Source organism: Aplidium turbinatum, chromosome 6 (assembly GCF_918807975.1).
Source record: "Aplidium turbinatum chromosome 6, kaAplTurb1.1, whole genome shotgun sequence".
Taxonomy (NCBI): Eukaryota; Metazoa; Chordata; class Ascidiacea; order Aplousobranchia; family Polyclinidae; genus Aplidium; species Aplidium turbinatum.
In genome coordinates, this window is record NC_137477.1 from 26,225,593 (window position 1) to 26,247,265 (window position 21,673).

A 21,673-nucleotide genomic window follows, 5' to 3' on the forward strand; every position below is an offset into this window, starting at 1 on the left:
AGGATAGCTTTTGTAACGGCAATTTGTTGTTGTTGAACAGACAAGAATTGTCTAGGAATTAAAATTTGTTAAGAGAAGTATCCACACCACAGCCACTTGTGCACATGTGTTGATACTCACACTTGGCCAGATCAATGTCCATAAAATTGGACCTTTTTACAAAATATTACTGATCGGTTTTGCTAGTTAGGCTACAAAATATGAATACGAATAATTTGATGTCATAATAAGCAGTAAGCTGTTAGCCTGATTTCCTGTTTCCGGCTCGCAAAAATGGTCCTTTTACGTTGATTGAAGAAATAAGTAAAAATCAATGTAAAATGATGAACTTATCTGGCTAGTTTGCATTGTTCCGAAGTGTCAATAAGCAAACATTCGATGCTTGGTTACGATTTAATAACTAAAATACAACTAGTCAACGTCACACACAACAAAAGTAATGTGGGTAAAATCATCCATTTTAACATTGATTCAACATTTTAAGATGTAAATTCAACGTTACAAGGGCAGTACTTTATTCGCTAGCAATGTGGAGCAACCATCCATACATTTCATACCAAAAACTGGATATTTTGGGACGGTCTAGTAAGGGAGTGCCTATAAATTAGGGGGCATGAGATAATTCTATTGATCGTCTTCTACAAAAGCAGATAAAACGAAAAAAGACACGATTTTCAGCAACAAATTTTGGTCAATAACATTATAATGTCTTTGGCGCCCAACCAAATAAACGTGTCCGTTATTCTAAAGGTGCAACACTTTGTCATGGTATGCTCAAACAAAAATCTTATGCAAAACATAAATACACACGAAACTACGACCCCAGTCAGTAAATCAGTCTTTTTTTTACATTGATTCAACGTCTGCAAAAAAGGACTGATTTGCTGACTGGGGAGTAATAAATACAGTATGTTGATATTTTTACGGGTAAACTTTAGAAATAACCTAAGAAAAAGTTTACATAATCTCGATGGACAATGTAATCTACGTACCCAGGCAGAAAATCGGCCCTTTTTACATAGATTCAACGTCAGTAGACGCAACTGCTTTAATTAATGCAACCAATGTACTTAACATAGCTATGTGAAGTAAGTAAGGACTGATTTGCCGACTGGGTAATAACAGCAAGTGCAAAACACATGATTTCTGTCAGGAACTTTCATTGGGTAAAAAAATTGAGTTCAATTGTTATTTTGCTGATGAAAAGACGCATTTGGACGATAATTAAACGTTTCTTGATGCGGTTGTCGCAAAGGTCGAAAACACCTTCCATAACAATGCGGAGCTAAATACAGTACATTTGAAACCATAACAATCAGCTCTCGAGGCGAGAATCATAACGCCTTAAAAGAAAAGTCCCGCAAGCAAATTTAAACTTTGTTTTGTCACGAAAACGTTAATCAAAGGCGAAATTACACGTAACATTAATAAACAAGGCTCTTAATTTCATTGTTTTTACATTTACTTTACCGTCAATAAAGGTTTAATCAATGTGAAAACGATACTTTTTCTTCATCTATCACTACAATATTGAACAAACATAGTTAATATGATTTAGACGGGCAAATACAGTACACAACCAACTCACCATGTTCATATAAAAAATAGTAAGGAGAGAATAACACATGGAGAAAGAAATTGAGTATACCGCTCTGAATCGATTGACTATGAGATCGGGTTCGAAGTTTTCATAGAATCCTTCGAAGCAATTATTGCTTAGATTCACTTGTCGGGACAACCCAATAAAAAGATCAGCCCCTTTTTACATTGATTCAACGTCTGCAGAGTGCAGACTGAATCAATGTATAAAGGGGCTGATTTGCTGATTGAGAATGAAGTCACAACATTAGATGTTTTGAAACTGTCAACACTTGGTTTAACGAATGAAACCTGGAAATACTGTCGGCAATTCAGTTACAACACAATATATAGACTTTGACATAAATGCGATGATTACAACAAAAGTGACATTGATGGACCTCGATGAAATTCGATCAACACCCAGACAGCAAAATCCGTCAAGAAAAAAAATGACGGATTTTGTCGTCTGGGATAGCAACAACACAAAAATTGAGGCTTCACTGTAATTAAATTCTAAGGGGCAGTTTTCACAATTTGAGACCCATCTATTCTCCGTGCAAATTTTCTAAGGTGGTTTGACTGACAGTTAGCGCGCGGTGGTGCGTTGCTCTTGGTGAATTTGTCGCGTCAGAAACCAAAGATTCACTGCTGGATTTTCAAACAAGACTTTTAAAAAATGTTGAATCATCGCAGGAAGACGCAAATTTGATGTCATTTGATTAAAACTTCGGCACACAAAACAAGTAAAAGTATGTTGACTGAATGTCAGATAGAGTAACCAGGGTATCAATACGAAAGTGGATACTACAGAACTATTTCACATTGAATCAACATCAGACAAAATTGAATAGATGTAAAAAAGTACAACGGTCAAAGTTGATCTGTTTAGAATAAGTTACAAAACAAATTGATTTAATTCCTTTTTGCACAAAAGCAACATGTTCAAACGGTTATCATAGACTGTATTATTTCCAAAAGTCTCCGTTTCATAAATTCAGCCAATTGAAGAATAAATGCATTGAATGTCGACGAACGATTGTTTTTAAAAATAGGTGGAGCCTATTACAACTGTCACTCAAATAACATTCACCAATCAAGTTATGTTGCACAAACCAACCCAGGGCAGTGACATCATTGATTGAAAAAGCTGCACGGTTACGATGACAGGAATGACGACATGCAGAATCATGTAATTACAAGATGGCAGAAAATACGATTTCAATTCCTAATTTATCAACATTGCAAGTTAAAAAACACCGACGGTTTTTGGATCGATAGATGAAACAGTAGAGTTAGTGGATCTGAAAGTATTTAAAGTGTCGTCCAGGGCTGGGGAACCTAACATTTTTTCCGGAGCTGGAGCATACAAATATTTTGTTGGGAGGGCAGGAGCAAACTTTAATAACTTCTTGCAATACTAATTAACTTGTGAGCTTATATTTTTGCACAGAATTTTATAATAACCGTTTTGTCCTACTGCGGTAAATGCTACAAAGCAAATTTTAAAGCTCTGTAGCCGGAGTCAATGCTCTGTAACAGTGGCTCCCCTGCCATGGTTATGCTATTACCAAGCCTAAAGGGCCTGAAATACTTTTTACTGTAAATTAAAACATAGTAAAAACTGGGCAAGATGGCCATCGCTCAACATTACAACAACGCTAACCATTATAAATTTTGGAGTCTGAAATGAACATGATTTACACTCTTTAATGACAACAGAAATTAATATTTTACGTAATGCAATAATTACAAAGAAAAAAATACGAACTAAATAAACGATTCATCGAAGTTTTTTTCTTGTTTGAGTTAAAACTTTCTACCAAAATTTCTTTTCTTGCATTTCTCTTCACTATAAACTCAACCTACAGAAATGTATAATTGCTGTAGACCTGGCCAGAAAGCCTATTTGTTATGAATACAACTAATCTAACAAAATTTAGAAAGATTAAGATCATAAGTTGGTTGCTATTGTTTCCTGAGAAGCAGAGGGATTGATGGCGGGTTCTTTGTTAAGATTGGCTGGCGGGGTTTCTTCTTCCTTTTTCGCAAATTGACAATAGTTGCCATTCTGGAAGGAAAACCCTTTGAAATCCGCTTGGTTGATGGTGGCGAGAGCTTGGTGACCTACAGGGGTGAACTTCGGAGACATTCGGGTGAAATCGGAATCGAAGTTGGTGGTGTCATAAGGGCTTTTCTGCAATCAAGTAAGCGAAGGTAAGCAGATAAAAATGAACTCGGCAAATATTTAATCAGATCTCAAGATGTTTCCTTATATTAAACAGGGTTCTAACAGCCGACGTATATTTACAACAGCGGTGAGATGGCCAAAAATGACGGATTTTGCTGTATGAGATAGAAGCATATTTACACGAAAAAGACTTAATCATATCGTCAAATAAAAACGCTTACAAACACGTGGTAGTTTTCTTATTAACAGCAATTTGATCTCTTTTTACGTTGAAACAACGTAACAGTAATCCTCTCGTTGTATGGTTCAACGACAGGTTGCAGTGCCGTAAAACACACAGAAGCGAGAAACGAATCGATCATAATTGAGTCGGGTTGTTGGAACCGAATAAGAATTCCATTACCAAGGTTGCACATCAAAATCAATAAACGGAATAGATTTTTTACACATCACTGCTGGTGGCGTCTGGACGTGGTCAAATCTTTATTTGTATCAAAAAATGAGGTTTGTCGACGTCGAAACGATGACAAAATCGAATATTTCGCATTATTGCAGACCACACGAACGTTTAAAGTCATCTGTGGAATAACACATTCGATCAGCAAGGGCAATTAAATGGAAACATGTTGTCAAACAAGAACCGATTTCCAGCAAGCCAAAATCCGTTCTTGTCACATTGGTTTGAAGTCAGTAAAACGTTGTATCAATTTAACAAGAATGAACTTTTCTAGCTGGGATGCTGTGGCTGCTCTCTGCATGTGAATCTGGTAGCGGAAAAACTGTATCAATGGAGAGAAGCCGCGCAATGATGTCGCTGACTGTAACAAATTGCTGAACGGCCATTGATTTAGTAATGAAAATTTCAGACAGCAAATCATTCATTTTTTACATTGATTCAACGTCTGCAGACGTTAAATCAATGTAAAATGACGGATTTTGCTGTTTGGAACTGTTTCTTTGGTTGTCACCTTGAATATTCTTCCCATTTAATGCATTTGTCAAATGTGATGAGGACCACTTACCACATTCGGTTTGAAAGGAGGAGTAATCTGCTTCTTCTCCAGAGCAACCCAATCCATAGAAGCAAAAAATGGATGTTCAAGGATGGCCTTTTCTCCTCCTACTCCACATCCAAGCCTCTTGGCCGGGTTCTTTGTCATAAACTGCAAATAATAATGTCAAAATAAATACGTTTGTTTTATGTTAGTAAAGCGTTAGATGACGCAAAATCAACGTTCTTGCTTGGGAACAGATTATGCTAAGTTCTCCCAGCCACAAAAATCTCGTCTACAGACGTTGAATCGATGTAAAAGAACGGATTTTGATAGATGGGATATTACAACCACAACCTACCATCTCCAACACATTAACCGCATTCTTGGACAGCCATACAGGATACAAGACGTCATCGTTCATTATAGACTCAAACAAGTCGTCTTCGTTGTCGGCTTCGAAGGGCGGTTGCCCTGACAACATCTCGTACATGAGAACGCCGAGCGCCCACCAATCAACAGACACGCCATAGTCAAGCTCCTGCAGTATCTGAAATGTCGTGAATGGAGAAGTTGAGTACAATCGAGTAGTTGTTGAACATGTTGGCTGGGGAGGGCAAAGAGGAAATCGTATCTTTTTAAACAGCGGGCTCGCATTATTTCCAGTCGATTGCAATTTAAAAGTTTACATTTTGATCTGAACACAAAGACAACAAAAGTGAATTAAACTACCAGGAGAAGATTGATTAAAGCTCTTGAAAAAAACCCAGTTGATTGCTGCCTGGATAGCCATTTAAGTCGTTGAATGATGCTACATTTCGATAGTCACTAAAGCCAGGTCTAAATCTCATTGGCACAGTCACTGCTAGTTAGTTGAGGAATTGGCAGGATATAAAGCGATGGCATTAACCAATTAACCATATGTTCATGCTTGCCACAAAAATGAGCTCAGTTCAACATATGCAACAAAAACAACTTTTTCGTTAACAAAATCATAACTTAACTAAAAATACACATGAAATGTAACAGGAAACAGACGCTAGTGACATTCCATCACATGCTTTATTGGCACAGCCTTGACAATGAAAATCGGGGAAATGTCACCTCAGGAGCGATGTAGTCTGGAGTTCCACAGAAAGTGGTCGCGAGGTTCCCATCTTTGACGCCTTCTCTGCACATCCCGAAGTCGGCTAACTTGCAATGGCCTTCTTCGTCGAGAAGAATGTTGTCCAGTTTTATGTCTCTGAGATAGAAGAGTGGTTTGAGATCGTGGAAATGCGTCGTTTTGATATCGTGTGACGTGTGACGTCAATGACATTTTGACGCCGCTCCCATTACTTGAATAAGTCTTTGGCGTAAAGTGTTAACTGTCTTTTCGTCAATTTAATTTTTCGGAATCAGTCAAGGATGCCTCAATGGCAATTCTTTTTATCCCAGACAGCAACATCCTTCATTTTTACATTGATTCAACGTCTGCAGATTGAACCACTGCGGTCACTGGGATTCTTCAAAGAGTGAAAAGTGTTTTCACACTCCGGTGTGTTTGCTAAAATTTCTTGTATTAAAGTTTGGGTTTTGAAACGGCTCAAAAAACAACCATAATGATACGTAACCACTTCATCGATGTATAGCATTTGTAATGAGGAACAAAGTTTTATAAACCGCTGGCGATATTAAGGAAGTTGGCCAATGCAAAAGCTTCGCAGAAGCGCTGGCTACAGAAATCAGCTACCTACCAAAAGCAACATTTAAATAATAATTCCCATGTTATACACTACCATAACATACGCAGTACCAACATTAGGATGAAAGTACGGCGACGTATTGACAGAGGCAAATAGCAACAGAGTATGTTGTCTAGGAATGCGAGGTTTCTTTAATTTTATTAAAATCAACAAACTGAGCCCATAAACCAAATACCAAGTTAAAATGCCTTGATTGACTCTCGTTTGTTTGCCAATCTCGATCGAAAGTGGCTTCGATTGTTTTTGCGGTGACGATGCATTCTTATGGTTGAAGGTTTGGAAACTTTTGCTTCCTTTATTCATGCTTACAATATTGGTCTTTGTTGGGTTATGATTTGTCAGCATATTCCTTATTTTTCGATTGTTTTTAAAAAAAAAGTAAAGGCAGCCTTGTTCTTATGTAGTGGCTGCAGTAATGTTTTTGTGGCGTGGGTGGCCTGAACTGTGGTTCACCATCTCTTCTGCAAACATCAAGATCACAGCTACCTTAAACAAACGAATTGATATGATGTTTGACGACAACTCACCTGTAGACTACCCCGTTCTTGTGGAGGAACATCAAGGCAAGGATGACTTCCGCTGAATAAAATTTCGATCTCTCCTCCGAGAACTTCCGGGATCTTTGGATCTGGAACATCAGATCTCCTCCATTCACGCACTCCATGATGAAAAATAAGCGCTCCTAAAATGCAACATCCACAAAACAGTGTTAGAATCACCATCTCATCAAGGAACTAGAATGATGGAAAAGAACAGAGATGTTAAAATGTCACAATTTCTAAAAATTAAGCAAAAAAACTAAAAATCATAAAAATGTGAAGAAACTCAAGAAACGGTCGATTACTCAAGTGGCAAGAATACGGTGCGATACTGATGAGCCCAGCCTCATGGGCGAAACACGTGTCTATCGCTGTCTATTCGATGCTACAATCGGCTGCCAAAATAACTTAAATCATAAAAATGTTAAGTTTTCCCAGCAAGTAAAACCCTTCCTCTTTGCCTTGATTCAACATCTGCTCTGCAGACAGTTAATGTAAAAGGGGACGGGTTTTGTTAGCAAGTGCTTCTTTGATAACACTGGTCAACATGAGTTTTGCTGTATAAACTTTGAAAATTGGTTCAAAGTAATCCTGGGGTGCTGAATATGAACTTAAACTTCAGGTCAGGTTTTTGAGATATAACAAAATGCGACTTTTCCAAAAGTGAAAGATTTGACATTACATGTATTACACAAGCACACTATGCTTTATTTGTTAATCCGTGCCATGGGGTGCATAAACAGCAAAAATACACCCACAAAGTACAATACCAACTTGTTTTGACGCAAAATTATTAACAAAATAAGTAATGAGAACCATAAGGGGAAGCTAAAAGTTCAAGTGAGCACCCTCTGCCAATGTTCTGCATTAAATCACAAAAGATTGAAGCAAACCTATGGCAATGGCTGTCTAGTAACCTTATAAGCTATTTTGACCTGTCTAACACTAACCATTCGTTATGACACTACCTGTATAGGTGGGAAACGCAACGTTAAATCTTCCACTTTTGGCAAAAATAAAGTATTTTTTATTATCATCTCAAAAATCTGATATGATAGAAGAAATCTGAGATCAGATTCGGATTCAGCACCACCGAATTACCCTAAATTATTTCTTAAAGTTTAAATAGCAGAAAGATTTTCTTCGTAGACGTGTGTAATGTGTCAATAAAGTTTTCATTGTACAAGTGAAGATGTTAAACAATGGTTGTAGTGTATAGCATCATATAAAAAGTGATTATGAAAGCAAAACAACATAATTAAAACTGGTTATTGCTGGTTAAAACCAGTATGCCTATGTAAATAGTTTACATACACGTAAAAGTAATTTAGAAGGTCCCCATTCCCATGGCAAATGAATGGAATAATTAATTGAATTTCATCTCCATCTAAATGGGAAAAAACGTCCCATCCCACATTACACAATTGCCTTGCAGAGACTTGCACACTGAAAGATATAGCAAAAAAAATCCCAAGTTTTTATCAATCTAACACATTCTAACGTTAAAACGACAAAAAAGAAGCTGATTTTAAGTCCGAATGAATAAAAAGAACAGGCAACATAGATTTAATTAATAATTCATGAGTTGTTTTTGTAATACACAGGAAAAGTTTTATGATTTTGTCGTAGAGCGAGCGTAGAAGTTGTCTAAACAGCCGAGAAGGCAACGCAGCTTCAATGTGATGTCATTCTAAGACGACCATTTCACTTTTAAAGAATCAATACTGGAACGGGGTTTTCAACGAAATAGCTGTTTCCACACTGCTAAATGGTACAATAAGCAAAACGTTAAGATGATTTGAAATAGACAGGGAACAGCAAGACAATTGAGATATCAGGTTCTCCTGAAATTTGCCTAGTCAGCAAATGGTCATTTTTGCATTAATTCAACGTCCCCTCAACTTTGAAACGGTGCAAAAAAGCATTTTTTGCAGTTGGGTACGCAACAAAATACCCAGCCAGTGAATCAATTTATTTTTCACAATGTCAGAAGCATAAATGCTTCGAAGTTGGAACGCTTGGTCAACCTGGATTTGAGTTCCATCTCTTGATAGATCACCTTTATTAAAATTGAGAGCACAAAAAGAAATCCAATATGCGTTGAGACTTTACACAAAATCGCATTTATTCGCGTTGATTCAACGCAATCGCACGTTCTATTCATATCAGATGTTTAAATCAACGTTAAATGATCTGATGTAAATCCAGTAGAAGTTAATTCAAGGTCACTTGAAGTCCGTATGTCACAAACTCCTCTGAGATTGCGGCTTTATTTATTGATGACCATACCTAAGCCTATAAACCTTTCATTACTCTGACGTGCAAAATATTCATGAAGTAATGTTTCACTAACGTGAAATCTCCTTGGGTCGTGAAAGTTGTTAAAGCATATAATCAATGAAACAGGATAATATCTTGTGTTCTGAGAACAAATATCGTTAGGAAGGCTCATAGAAGAGGTTCTCAAACTAGGGTACGCGTACCCCCAATGGACAAGAAGAAAAGTATGAGGGTAGTCTACGCAACTACAACGAGCGACAGCTTTGCGATACTGTAAAAAGACAAAATCACTGACATCAGCAACCGAGGCAGCAAATCAACCACCTTTTACATTAATTCAACGTCTGCAAACGTAAGTGTAAAAAAACGATGGATTCTGTCTGGAGAGTTAATGCAAAATCATTCGCTGTCGTAACATTGTCAGTTGTAGAAGAATTTTTCTGATTTGAACGATTTTGACTGAAAACTGATCCGCAAGCCTTTTGGAGTTGATCCGAAAATTCTTCTAGTTTGCAAAATGATTTGTTAAACTTTTAAATGATTCAACAGACAAAGATACTTTCGAATTCTCATCCTTGCAGAAGTTTTGGTTGTCCATGGTGAAGTCATATCCGTTGGTGTCAAAAAAATGTATGTAAAGTTTATTGCTCTTTCCATCTACTGACTGCTGTGGGTAACGTTTCTCAACTATGTGTGTGGTGGAAAACAAATACTGTTTCTCTTCAGTGGGACATGACTTCCTCTTGTGTCTTTCTCAAACACTTCCAAGAATTGATCTACTTTTGGAGCAGCACCAACTTAATCCATCGATTGTTAAATGAATGAAAGGATGATTGAAACGGTTAAAAAATATCTTATGTTTTTTTTTTATAAACCATGTGAGCCATAATGACAACGCTATGGGAAGGTGGATATGCTCAAAGCGACTGGCGAATATCAAGTGAAGAATTGGGAAGGCTTGGCATCCACCAAGTAGAATAGATCATGCAGTGGAGGAGACTCCGCTGGCACAGCCACGTGCAACGAATGGAAGACTCCTGGCGTGATAGAGTTCAGCTGCTGGAGGTGGAAAGGCGTAATCCACGTGGACAACTAAAAAAGAGGTGTTGCGAATTGCGAGAGCGTGCGGAGCGACCTCCGAAAGGGAAACCTTGTGTAGGGGAACGTTCAAAATAGAAGTGTGTAGAAAGCCGCCATCAAGTAGGGTCGATATTTAGTGACGTCCAACCCTCGCAATACGGGGAACAAAGGACGGGTAACCGTGAACTAACTAACTATGATCGCGTGCATTTTGTTTTATATATTTTTTTTTCAAGAGTACGTCACACAGTCATATAAAGTAGATTTATCGAAACGGTACGTGACTAAAGGTTTGAGAAACTTCGGCTTCCAAAAAAACAAAGTTCTATATGGGGAATACTATATGCAAATGAGTTGCTGTTTAAGGTAGAAAACGCAAGGAACGCTTCAGCACGCTATACCCAATTATCTACGAAAAACTTATTTTTTCGCAGATAATAGAGTATGGCGTGTTGAACAACACATTTTACAGCTAGTTTTCATAAAGTACGAAAAAAGTATGTAATGGTGTATGACAGCGAGGAGGATTGCTTCGGTTCCCTGTGGCAAGAAACTCGTAATGTCACAACAAAAATATTTATAGCTACCCTTGTGCTTGACAATCTATGTCTATGATGAGCCTAAGAGACAAACTGCAGAGCTTCCAACCGGCAGACGTCCCAGGACTTGACGATGTAAAAAGACTAACTTTTGCTGGCTAGGTTGTAAACTTTGCTGCACTCACTTTCGTTTGAAAAGCCGAATGAAGTGAAGTCAAGAAAGGATGCTCAAGCGCAAGAACCCTTTTCTCAGTGAGCGTGCACTCAACATCATCATCAGCACTAATGACGTCTTTCTTTAAGACTTTGACGGCAAATACTTTCTTTGAAACGCGATGCTCAGCGAGAAGAACCTAAAAATAAAATGAGATAAACTTGAACCTGTTATGACTGGTTACAAAAAGCAGATCATTTGAATACAACTTTGTTTTGAAAACATAAGTTAAAAAATATGAAACATTTAAAACACAACAGTGGGATGTTTCTATCATAAAAACGGTCACAGATTGAAAACTCCCGGATGAAGATATCTGTAGTTTACGAGGTAATGTGTTAAAATATGTAGAAAGCTCTTATTTCTGACGTCCATGGCGTTGTTAACACGATGGAATTTTCTTTATTCCTTGAATTTTGGAGTAAAGGATAAAATTGTTCAAGAAACAGGGTGTACAACTGTACATAGCGATAATGGGTTTAAGAGAGGACTTATCACTTTTTAAGATTTTAAAGAGGACTTAACACTTTTTTTTTTTTACAAAATTAGCAATAAAGCAATAAAGAATCACATAAAACCAAATCTTCAACTCTTTTAAGAAGCCCTGTCGACAATAATCTGCTAGGCCGCATCAGAAACGTACCAACATGACGGGTTTTGCTGTCTGGGAACTAGCACTTTTTTAAACGACGTCGAATTTACGTTTATTTTGACAATTTTGTAACGTTGGAAAAAACGGCAGCAAATCCTATTTTGAAATTTTTAACCAATAAAGCAAGCGTACTTTTCCGAAACTTCCTTTGCCGAGGACTTTAATAAAGTGGAAGTCAGCAAGCTTGACCTTTCCTTTCTCACTGGATGCAATCTTCTTAGAGACAGTTCCGTTGCTTTGGTTGAGAGAATCTGAAAAGGAGAAGAATGCTAAAGAATACATGGTCTTATGTGATAGTTGATAAATCGTCTGAAAACGTCGAATCGATCTAAAAATACAGATTATAATTTTTTTTTACCCATCCAACCGCAAAACACCAAGAAAGCAAAACTGTGTTTTCTACATCGTTTCAACGTTGTAATGATATAAAATAACAACTTTTACCAGTTGGGTAGGATTTTAACAGAAACATACGGTTAGACGTTGAAAACACATCAAAACAAGTGATCTGCACTGAATTATGAATTATCTGCAATGTAATATTTTAAAGCATCGCATCCCTTGCAAGCGAGGTCACGAAGCTTTCACGTGATTTCTATGATTCATGAGATTTTTAAGTTCAAAACAATGCACACAAATGCATATGATGAAATATCAATTCTTTCACATCATCCGGTGACGTGATGCACTGAACTCAAGACGTTAAACTGCCTAATATTGACACAAACAATCCAATAAACGAAAATATATTCATTTAACCACAATGTCAACTTGCAACTTTCAGCAATGACAACGTATTTTAAACGTCCCAACTCCTAATCAAATGAAGTCATAATGGCCATTCTCCTTGACCAGATTCAACAATGCAAGATAGAAAAAGCTGATCTTCACAGTTATCATTGAAACACTTCATATAGTAAGGTGTGGCGTTTCAAACAGTTCAAAAGCCTAAGTCTTTTAGCAGTGTCATTACTGAACAAATTAGTAGTGTTGACAAGAAGGCTTGTTGTTTTTTTACATTGAATCGGCGTCTTTGGAGGTGGATATAACATTTTCCTCATCAGCCAAAAATAGAAGACAACACCCCCAGCATGGGCTGGGTTGGATTGAAAACTAACTAAGCATTGACTGAAGCAAGCACAATAAAAAACAGTTGCGGCGGTGCAGTGGTGATGGCTTTATGGCAAAACACTGCTGGTTTTATTGAATTGTTCCAGTCTGTAGATTACAACTTAGCCAAAGTATCTTAATTTAGTTTAGATGAATGTGGTTTGTAATATCGAATTTAAGTTGCAGTTATACGCTACACCCAGACAGCAAAATCCGTCATTTTTACATTGAGTCAACGTCTGCAGACGTTGAATCAATGTAAAAATGACGGATTTTACTGCCTGGGCAAAGATAAAAGACCGTATAATAATAGCGGCTTGTATTCTATTTACATCCCTGGCTATTTAAAAAGTGGATTTACTTTAAATATACTCAGGCGTAATTACAAGTCTTTTTTTAGCCAATTTCTAGCATTTGCATTCTCAACATAGAATCCCGTCCCGCCTGTATGTTACGTGATGATTAGTTGTAAAGTGTGGTCCGCGTTGTTTCACTTTTACTTTTTTAACAACTTTTCTTTCCCGACAATTTACACCAGTCAAGACAAAATCGAATATTTGTGACAATAAAACAGAAGTCGGTTTTTGACAATTCCTCACCAACCAAGCTCCAAGAAAGTGGTTTGACTGTTAAAAAACAACAACTAAAGATCTCTCATAGTAAACGCAAGAGGTGACATTCCCACGTTTCCGTGCGGAAGCCACATCCGCTACGTGTCGACGCTGTTAAAGTGTGACGTCATCTTACACCACCAGTTCAATTTGTGAGCTACCTAGCTTACAAAACTAAAGTTAACAATGCGAGAGGAAAAATGAGTTGCAATTTGCAAACAACAAACCATAAACCGTGTTGAAACAGATAACCTAATTGCCCTCATGCAACCGGAGCAGTCAAACGAGCGTAATAATTCCAGGAATGAAAGTACAAAAGTTCAAATGTTAAGGGGCGAGAAACTTGTAAAACCAAGGAATTTAGTCATGCCATTGATAACCTTTATACTTCACAGAAGCTTAAGAAAATGCAAATAAACACGAAGCAATGCTTTGCCTCCGTTCTGCTAGCAAAGTTCGTTTTTTTACATTGATTCAACGTGTATAGGAGTTGGATTCATGGAAAATGGACGGATTTTGCAAGCAGGGACTGCACTGCGTGTAAACGTAATAAGATTTGAGACGTCAGACTTGATGTACGTAGAAAGCTGTCGCGTCGGATGCAATAAAAGGAAATGATAATAATGTTGATACAATGCAAATAAACAAAAGCAGGCTTTAATTACAAATCGTGCTGAACGTAGATGCTGCATTGCTTGTTTCTAAAACAAAGCCTTTTGCAGAGTCCTCACGTTCCTTTCAAAATAAGAAATCAACACGCAACTGAATTCACGCTATTTATAACAATATCAGATTATTGCATTAGAAGCAAAATTTCGTTTGTCACTGTTATCAAGGAACTCTTACCAAGGCAATAAATCAGTCGCTTTTTACATTGACTTAACGTCTGCAGTTCACTCAAAGTTCATTGATTCAACGTCTGGGTTCACTAATCAGGCATGTTTTTCATAAATATATGTCACGAGATGACAAACTGATGTTACGATAATTAAACTGGTAAAAGATGGTTGCTGGAATACTTCGCACAGAACAATCAAAAAGCAAAAAATCAATCAGTTCTTCAATGAATTTTACGATGGCAATGATCAACTTTAGAACGTTGATGGTATATTTTCTTATCACATAATTACAACCCGCACAACAAATCAGTCCTTTTTTGCATTGATTAAACGTTTATGTATAATACACAAGCATTTATAAATAATGCAAAAAAAAATAATTTGTTAGCTAAGAAAGACCTCAATAGAATAGCAGAGACCTTGCACAGCAATAAGTTTTTTTTTTAAATGCAACAACACAAGTGTCTTGTCAAACCTAAGAGAAAGTAACAACCAAAATGTCAATAGAAGTTTTATTGAGACCTTTTAGTTTACGTTTCTTTTCGGCAAACAAAGATTCCCCTAACGTAATATTTTTTACAGACAACCACAGCTGTAATACTGCATGTCAAGAAAGTAAGTGGTCCCTTGACATTTCACCAGGGCTTCAGCACGCAAATCAAGGAGTGTTGCGTCCACACAGCAATTTCTTAGAGTTGCATTTGCGTTGGTTTACGTTTGGGTGCGAAAAATTGAGTAGCAAAAGCCCACGCATTCACAAAAATGGCACCTTTATTGCAGCTGTATCGGAAACATCCGGTCTGTTTCTAACAAAATTAACAATGAAAAATCGCGACAAAACTGATGCAGAGGTTGAAAAGCCATGTTGGAGCAACGTAATCAAAGCACGAAAACAAATTGAGCTCTATTTGACTTACCTGAAGAAAGTCTTGCTTCAACTGGAGCGTTGGGCTAAACATAAAAAAAATTCTTATTCCATCCAAATCTTGTGCAAGTGAAGTTGGCATCAATAATTTACAATTTGTTTGAGAACCTTTGATGAATGTATGAAATTAATCTAACTTAATGTTTACGACAACGGCTGAGTTACACAAACAACATTCTTTGAAAAGCAATACTTGTACAAGCTTCCGAAGCAAAACAATTGAAAAAACTGTCATTGGTGGCACTTAAGAAAATAATTGTAAAAAAAAAACAGGCCAAGACCAACTAGTTTTGCAATGGTTAGGACTTGGATTAAGCGTGGAAGGCCGCCATGAAGAATCGCTAGAATACCGAAACTTGCTCTTGTGAGTCCAAGCTACCGTAGTAGATTGTAGGTAAGGTCTAACAATCGGTAGTTCTTTCATGTGTTTTAAGAGAGAAGTCGAGATAGTTGATTTAATTGTTACTGAATTGTCTTTAACCTGTTTTTTTATTTCGACCATGCCTATGCTAAATTCATGAGCAGAGAAAGCTTTTCTCAAGCTCAATGAATTATGTCATCTTGATAATACATTCACAATTATGATTTTTAGAAACTTCAAAATTGTTAATGACTTGAGAGAAATATAAGCGACGTGAAGAGTTAATTGACCCATCCTAGGCACACTGTAGTTGAACCGTTTTGAGAATGAGTAAAATTACAAGAACGATTTGTTTTGTTCAATAACTCGTGGTTGGTTAGATGCGAGTGGCATGTACGTGGACGTCACGGCCTGAAAAACATGCCGCTTAGTCAACTCAGCCGACCCTATCCGCATCGTATTTTTCATCCCTTTCGCTTCCGCTTCACCGGTTGCACATGTTAGCCCCGCTTTACGTCATTTAAATCCCCAAAGTAAACACTTTCGCAGCAACTTGCTTTATAAAAAAACCCATCAATCCCAGACAGAAAAATTTATCAATTTTACATTGATTGAACGTCTGAAGACAGATTTTGCTGTCTGGGAATGCTCCAAGCCGCGCTTGATCAAAAGTTAAAACTGAAAATTACGCTTATAAACTGCATGGCAGGTACCTTTTTGGAACTGTCGTCGCCGCCCAATTTGCCAAGCTTCTTGAGCATGTCGGCAAGTTGTTTTTCGTCTATGCCGCATGAGTTTGCGATGTTGGCAGCGCAGCGTTTGTGAACGTTGAGTTTGCATGCTGCAAGCAACCACAAAAATGATGTCTCACTCATTGCCAGATCAAGATTTTGTGAAAGTGACTACGAAAAGTGGTTAAAATGTAAATGGAGACATAATAGTGTAGGATATATCTGTGATAGGTTAAGCTTAAACACTTAAACAGGTTGCGAAACTAAAGTGTATGTGCGGCGTTTAGCTCATATAATTTTATACATATGTGTAAACAGCACAGCAATGGAAAAAAACTTTTTCAATGTACCTTCCATGCTGTGGTACATACAGTAAACCAGCCGGCATGTGACGTTATATTGGGGTGAATAGGCCAATGCTTATGATTCAACAGTGTTTCGTCATATAACGTACAGCGAGGGTGAAACCCCAGAGAGCGAAATACGTCATTTTTACATTGGTTCAACGTCTACAGACATTAAATCAGTGTACAAAATGACAGGTTTTGCTGTCTGGGACAGGACAGCACAACCAAACAAAACAGTTGTGGAGATTCGTTGATAGAACTCTTGCAAATATTGAGACGATTGTCACAGAAGCAGACTAGCCTGGCTATCCGTTAAAATGGATTTCGGTACTTGGATTAGTAGAAATGAGGTTGAATATAACCAAAACTAGCAAGGTATGAAAAGGAAGTGTCAATCAAACTAACACTCTTCCCTACCCAGACAACAAATCAACCGATTTTTGCATTGATTCAACGTCTGCAGATGGTCTGTAGGCTCCAAGATACCTTTGCCGACTTAGACCCTCGGCTCCAAAGAATGAAACGGAGATGGCGAATTAAGCAGAAATATAAAATTGTGTGCTGATATCGCAAGACAGAATAGAAATGCGAATTAAACGAACAATAATACAAGACAGGTCACGCTGATAGATTTTGCAATTAATCTATCTATAATTTTGGGTGCCATTTTGGGAGTATCGAAAAACCTTTATCTGACCTGACACACCTCGACCAGCATATCAGTCGCTTTTTAGATTCAACGTCTGCAGACGACGATTCAACGTAAAAAAACTAATTGTCAGGCTGAGGCACTAGTAGTATCGTATGACACTTTCATACGTGAAGCTCGTTGTATTTGTACCAGTTTTTAAATGTATTTCCGCATTGGTGAGCTCATGAGCTGTTCTGCAACCACCGGGCAGCGTAGACCATGCATAGTCTAAAATCAAACGATCAACAGTTTGCCTGACTTTCTCGCAACTTGGACAAATTGGTATGTTTTGATAGCCACATCGATGAAAAGTGGGAGCAGTTTGGGAATGACCGAATAAATTTCCATCGTAGCTGATCCCTTCCTTTCTGTTGCATGTCGAAAAACCAGTGAGGAGTAGCGTTGGATCGTCGATAATGTCGCCACCATGGTCGATTCTTTGTTCAACATTCTTTCCTTTCGTGATTTAGATCATAGTTCTTGGCTGTTTTGTTGCACTGCACCTTTATTACAGGAAATGTAGCGTATCTGTTGCTTTCACATTCACTGAGAATTTAACCCATTTATTTTTGATAAAAGAAAAGTATTTGGTTTTGAACAAACAAAAGTGAGCGTGGTGATAGTGAGTTTTCAAAAATCCACAGTGAGTGCAAAGAATAGAAAAGCTGGCATAGAAGCTAAATGAAAGGAAACTGGAAACAATCGATCGATTGCTGCGGGGAATGAGTAGGTTGCTAATCCGTAGTCCATCACCGGACATTACACGTGGCGATCATTTTATATGGAAATGCAGAAAAATATTGCTTCGTCGAGGAAAACGGATACAAATGGATACACTCTTGTTGAAATTATGCGACTTTTGCGCTGATTTGATGCTGTGTGAGAATGTTACCATGTAACACAGTGTAAAATATACTTCCTGTAACATACAGTTGATGTGATGAAAAAACTTTGTCAATTTTTACTTAAACAACCAGCCATCGCTTTCATTTGAGTTCATGAAACCTTTCAATAAATATCAATTAATCAATCAGTGTTTTTGGCTAAGCTGAACCGACTCACCTTTGCATTGCATGCCCTGGGAATATAGACCATACAGTAAGGATCCACAATGGTCACAAAAAGTGAAAAATTGATAGTTGTGAGTCTTGAACTGATGTGGGACATTGAAGTTGATGCGACCTAAAGCAGGGTCTTCCTGCAAACCATCAAACAAATACAACGATTCATGTTAGAATTGTTTGCTAAAGAAAAACATTATGTTTCGTACATATGGTTCCGTGTTTTGTGAACTCAGCAGGTAGTCTTGATTAGCTCTAACTTCATGAAAAAACAGCTTTGGAGGGATGACGGAACGTATTTCACACTTACATATTATTGCATCTGACTCATGGTACAAATGTTATAACAAAACAGTGCATATCCAAAAACAACAGTGTGCAATGCAGGGCAAAGCTAAAACATCTATTTATTCAATGTATGTAACTTCGACCTGCAAAAAAGTTAGACTTTTTTTACATTAATTTTAATGCATTTTGTTACATTTGGAAAAGAAATACAAGATCCTTCATACCGGTATATCTTTGGTCTTACAACCCGGACATTTTTTTAGCACTAAAGAGTGACACCTTTTATGGACGACGCAAGTGCAAGCTGGAAAGTAAAAAGGAGAGTTAAAATTGAAATGGGATTACGTTACTTGAGCAAATGGCCTAACAGTCATCGTCTTCAGAACAAATATATGTTGTAAGTTTGGATTACTCACTGCAAATTACTCACTGTTCTTGGAAAAAAATTGTAGAAAAAACAAAAAAAAAACAAGCTGAAACTACGCTACGAGAAAGAAGTATTGGAATGTAAGTAATACGTGCAACCAACATAATTTTAAAAAGCTTATAAACTCACTCATACATTTTCTGTGGTTGCGGGATTTTTCCACAACGGGAAAAACTACTAAAACACAAAAATTTTCTTTGTGTCTAAAGTTAAACTTAATTTTTTTCTTCTAACATTTAAGTGGATATTTTTCATGGTATGTAAAATGTATGTGGATTAAGATTATATACCTCTCACTATCACTACCTAATTAACATTCAACAAAGCTTCAACATCTAACGACGTTTATTAATGATCGTGGAAACATTCAACTTCTGATCTTAGGCGTAATGAGACTTCAAAAAAAAAAACGAAAAAAAACGATGGGTTCATTTCACACATAGCGATCTATATACAGACATTGATTCAACGTCTGCAGACGTTTAATTAACGCAAAAATGACGGATTTTGTTGTCTGTGTATGACGCCATGATTTCACGTTACATACAAACGATTTTAAAGTTTTATAACACAAGCAGCGCTTTTTAAACTTACACTTAAAGAAATAGAAATTGCGGGTAAGGCTTCAATCTACATTCTACAGTAACAAAAACAAGTTTTACTTGAATATTGGGTTTCAATGTGCGATTTGGCAATATAATTAATATTTTCCATGCGACATGTATGAAGCAATAACCAAGAATAGCCTCTGTGTCGATGCTACATTTCACTTGATGCAATAGCCGCATCACGAACTGGGTTTTTAAATAACATCTATTGCCAGTCTACTATATTGTACATATTATATATATTTAATAGCCTATCATTTTCTCTAAACCCATTGACATTTTGACTCGAAATATCGTGCAAGTTGTAAAAAAAGTAAATTTGAGCAATTCTTCAAAGATTGTCATGGGATAGAAATCTTTCGTTTGAGCTGGTTGAGTTTGTCTACAAGCCCGCGTGAATACAACTGGTGACTGGTTTATACTGTAGTATAGTAAACAAAACGTCCAGCAAATGAAAGGGTAGAAACTAAACGACACAAGGAAAGCTAATTATTACTCGTCGCAAATCATCCAGGTCTGTGCTGAAGCGTCAAGCTTCCAGGTAGCAAAATCCGTCATTTTTGCATTGATTCAACGTCTGCAGACGTTGAATCAATGCAAAAATGACGGATTTGGCTGTCTGGGTTGCTTAAATTATTTATAACTAACTAAATTAACCATGGGATTTTGCTCACATTAACAACGTCAGGTTAGCATTTTACATGAAAAATAGATTTGATCACTTTATTTTCGGATAAAACTACGTGCGACCTTTTGGGGTTAACCTTTATCAACGGGTAGCGTAACACAGAAAATAGGAATTATAAATCGCAATAAGCTAAGCTTAAGCTCGTGCTGAATGGAAGCACAGCCATCAAAAGGCAACTCATGTCAGCTGGGAGACTTGTTTTTGGAAATGTTAAACATTAGCTGATGCAAACAGTATGTGAACCTTCCCAGGAAAACCAGTATGAGTTAAAAGTATACACAGAAGCTATTACAATACGCAAGTATGGCATACAAACACGATGGCAATGCCTCGTAAGCATAGTTTTAGTTGAAATTACAATTTAAGGAACAAAAAAAAAAACATGACAGTCCATACACATTACACAAACTGGACAGTTGAAAGAAAAAAACAGAAAAAGCGATGTTTTGTGTTGTTGTAAATATAACGTGAGATTTTTACAATCTTAGTATGAAAATAAACTCGCAAACTATTATATATACTTAAGTATGTAATTACCAAAGATGTCTGTTGTCTACTCATACAAAGATGTCTGATGCAGTGGAAAATGTATCAACCCATGGTTAACAGAAAAAAGTTCCATAAATTAAATCGGGGCCGAATTCACCCCAATCCGCGCTACAATAATTCAGGGTTTAGCTAAAATCCTATCGGCTCCAAAGTAACACTTGTACCCGGGAATATTGGAAGGGGACAAAACGAGTTTCCTACAAGTCAGCAGTTGTGAACTGAGCAAGTGACAATTGAGCTAGCAACATTTCAGCAGGTGGTTGAAGATGGTAAATGATGAAATTGAGTCATAACTTGGAATGTCACAAGTCAGCAAAATGAGTTTGACAAGCGATGACCAAGCACGTCCGACGTGAGCACGTAAATCTCATTTGCTGACTTGACAGTAGCTGAAATGCAATTTCTGAGTTGAAGCACTTGTTGAGTTGTCGCATGCCGAGTTGTCCGACTAGTGGATAAAACGCGTGTGTGTAAAGCAAGGCGATCACAATACCAACAACTTAATGCATGAATTGCTAGCTGAAGGAATAATAAAAAACTCTAAGGCAAAATTTGACTTACCTTGGCATTGGTATCCTTGCTTGCCGACCAACCCCCTAAATACACATTTAAGATTAGATTTAGAAA

General features: G+C 37.2%; 1 protein-coding gene across 2 annotated transcripts in view; it reads right to left on the reverse strand.

Moving 5' to 3' along the window:
- Positions 1-385: 385 nt before the first annotated feature.
- Positions 386-21,673, reverse strand: part of LOC145771495 (calcium-independent protein kinase C-like) — a 29,523-nt gene continuing 8,235 nt past the window's right edge. For both annotated transcript variants that reach the window (XM_082583190.1, XM_082583189.1), the window contains exons 5-16: positions 21,608-21,642; positions 18,999-19,078; positions 18,488-18,623; positions 16,370-16,497; positions 15,288-15,321; positions 11,943-12,061; positions 11,130-11,297; positions 7,034-7,188; positions 5,866-6,004; positions 5,123-5,311; positions 4,792-4,932; positions 386-3,775 (exon numbers count right to left, since the gene is read on the reverse strand). In XM_082583190.1, coding sequence (XP_082439316.1) covers positions 3,533-3,775; positions 4,792-4,932; positions 5,123-5,311; positions 5,866-6,004; positions 7,034-7,188; positions 11,130-11,297; positions 11,943-12,061; positions 15,288-15,321; positions 16,370-16,497; positions 18,488-18,623; positions 18,999-19,078; positions 21,608-21,642 — 1,567 coding nt within the window. In that variant the 3' untranslated portion in view covers positions 386-3,532. The remainder of the gene's footprint in view (positions 3,776-4,791; positions 4,933-5,122; positions 5,312-5,865; positions 6,005-7,033; positions 7,189-11,129; positions 11,298-11,942; positions 12,062-15,287; positions 15,322-16,369; positions 16,498-18,487; positions 18,624-18,998; positions 19,079-21,607; positions 21,643-21,673) is intronic.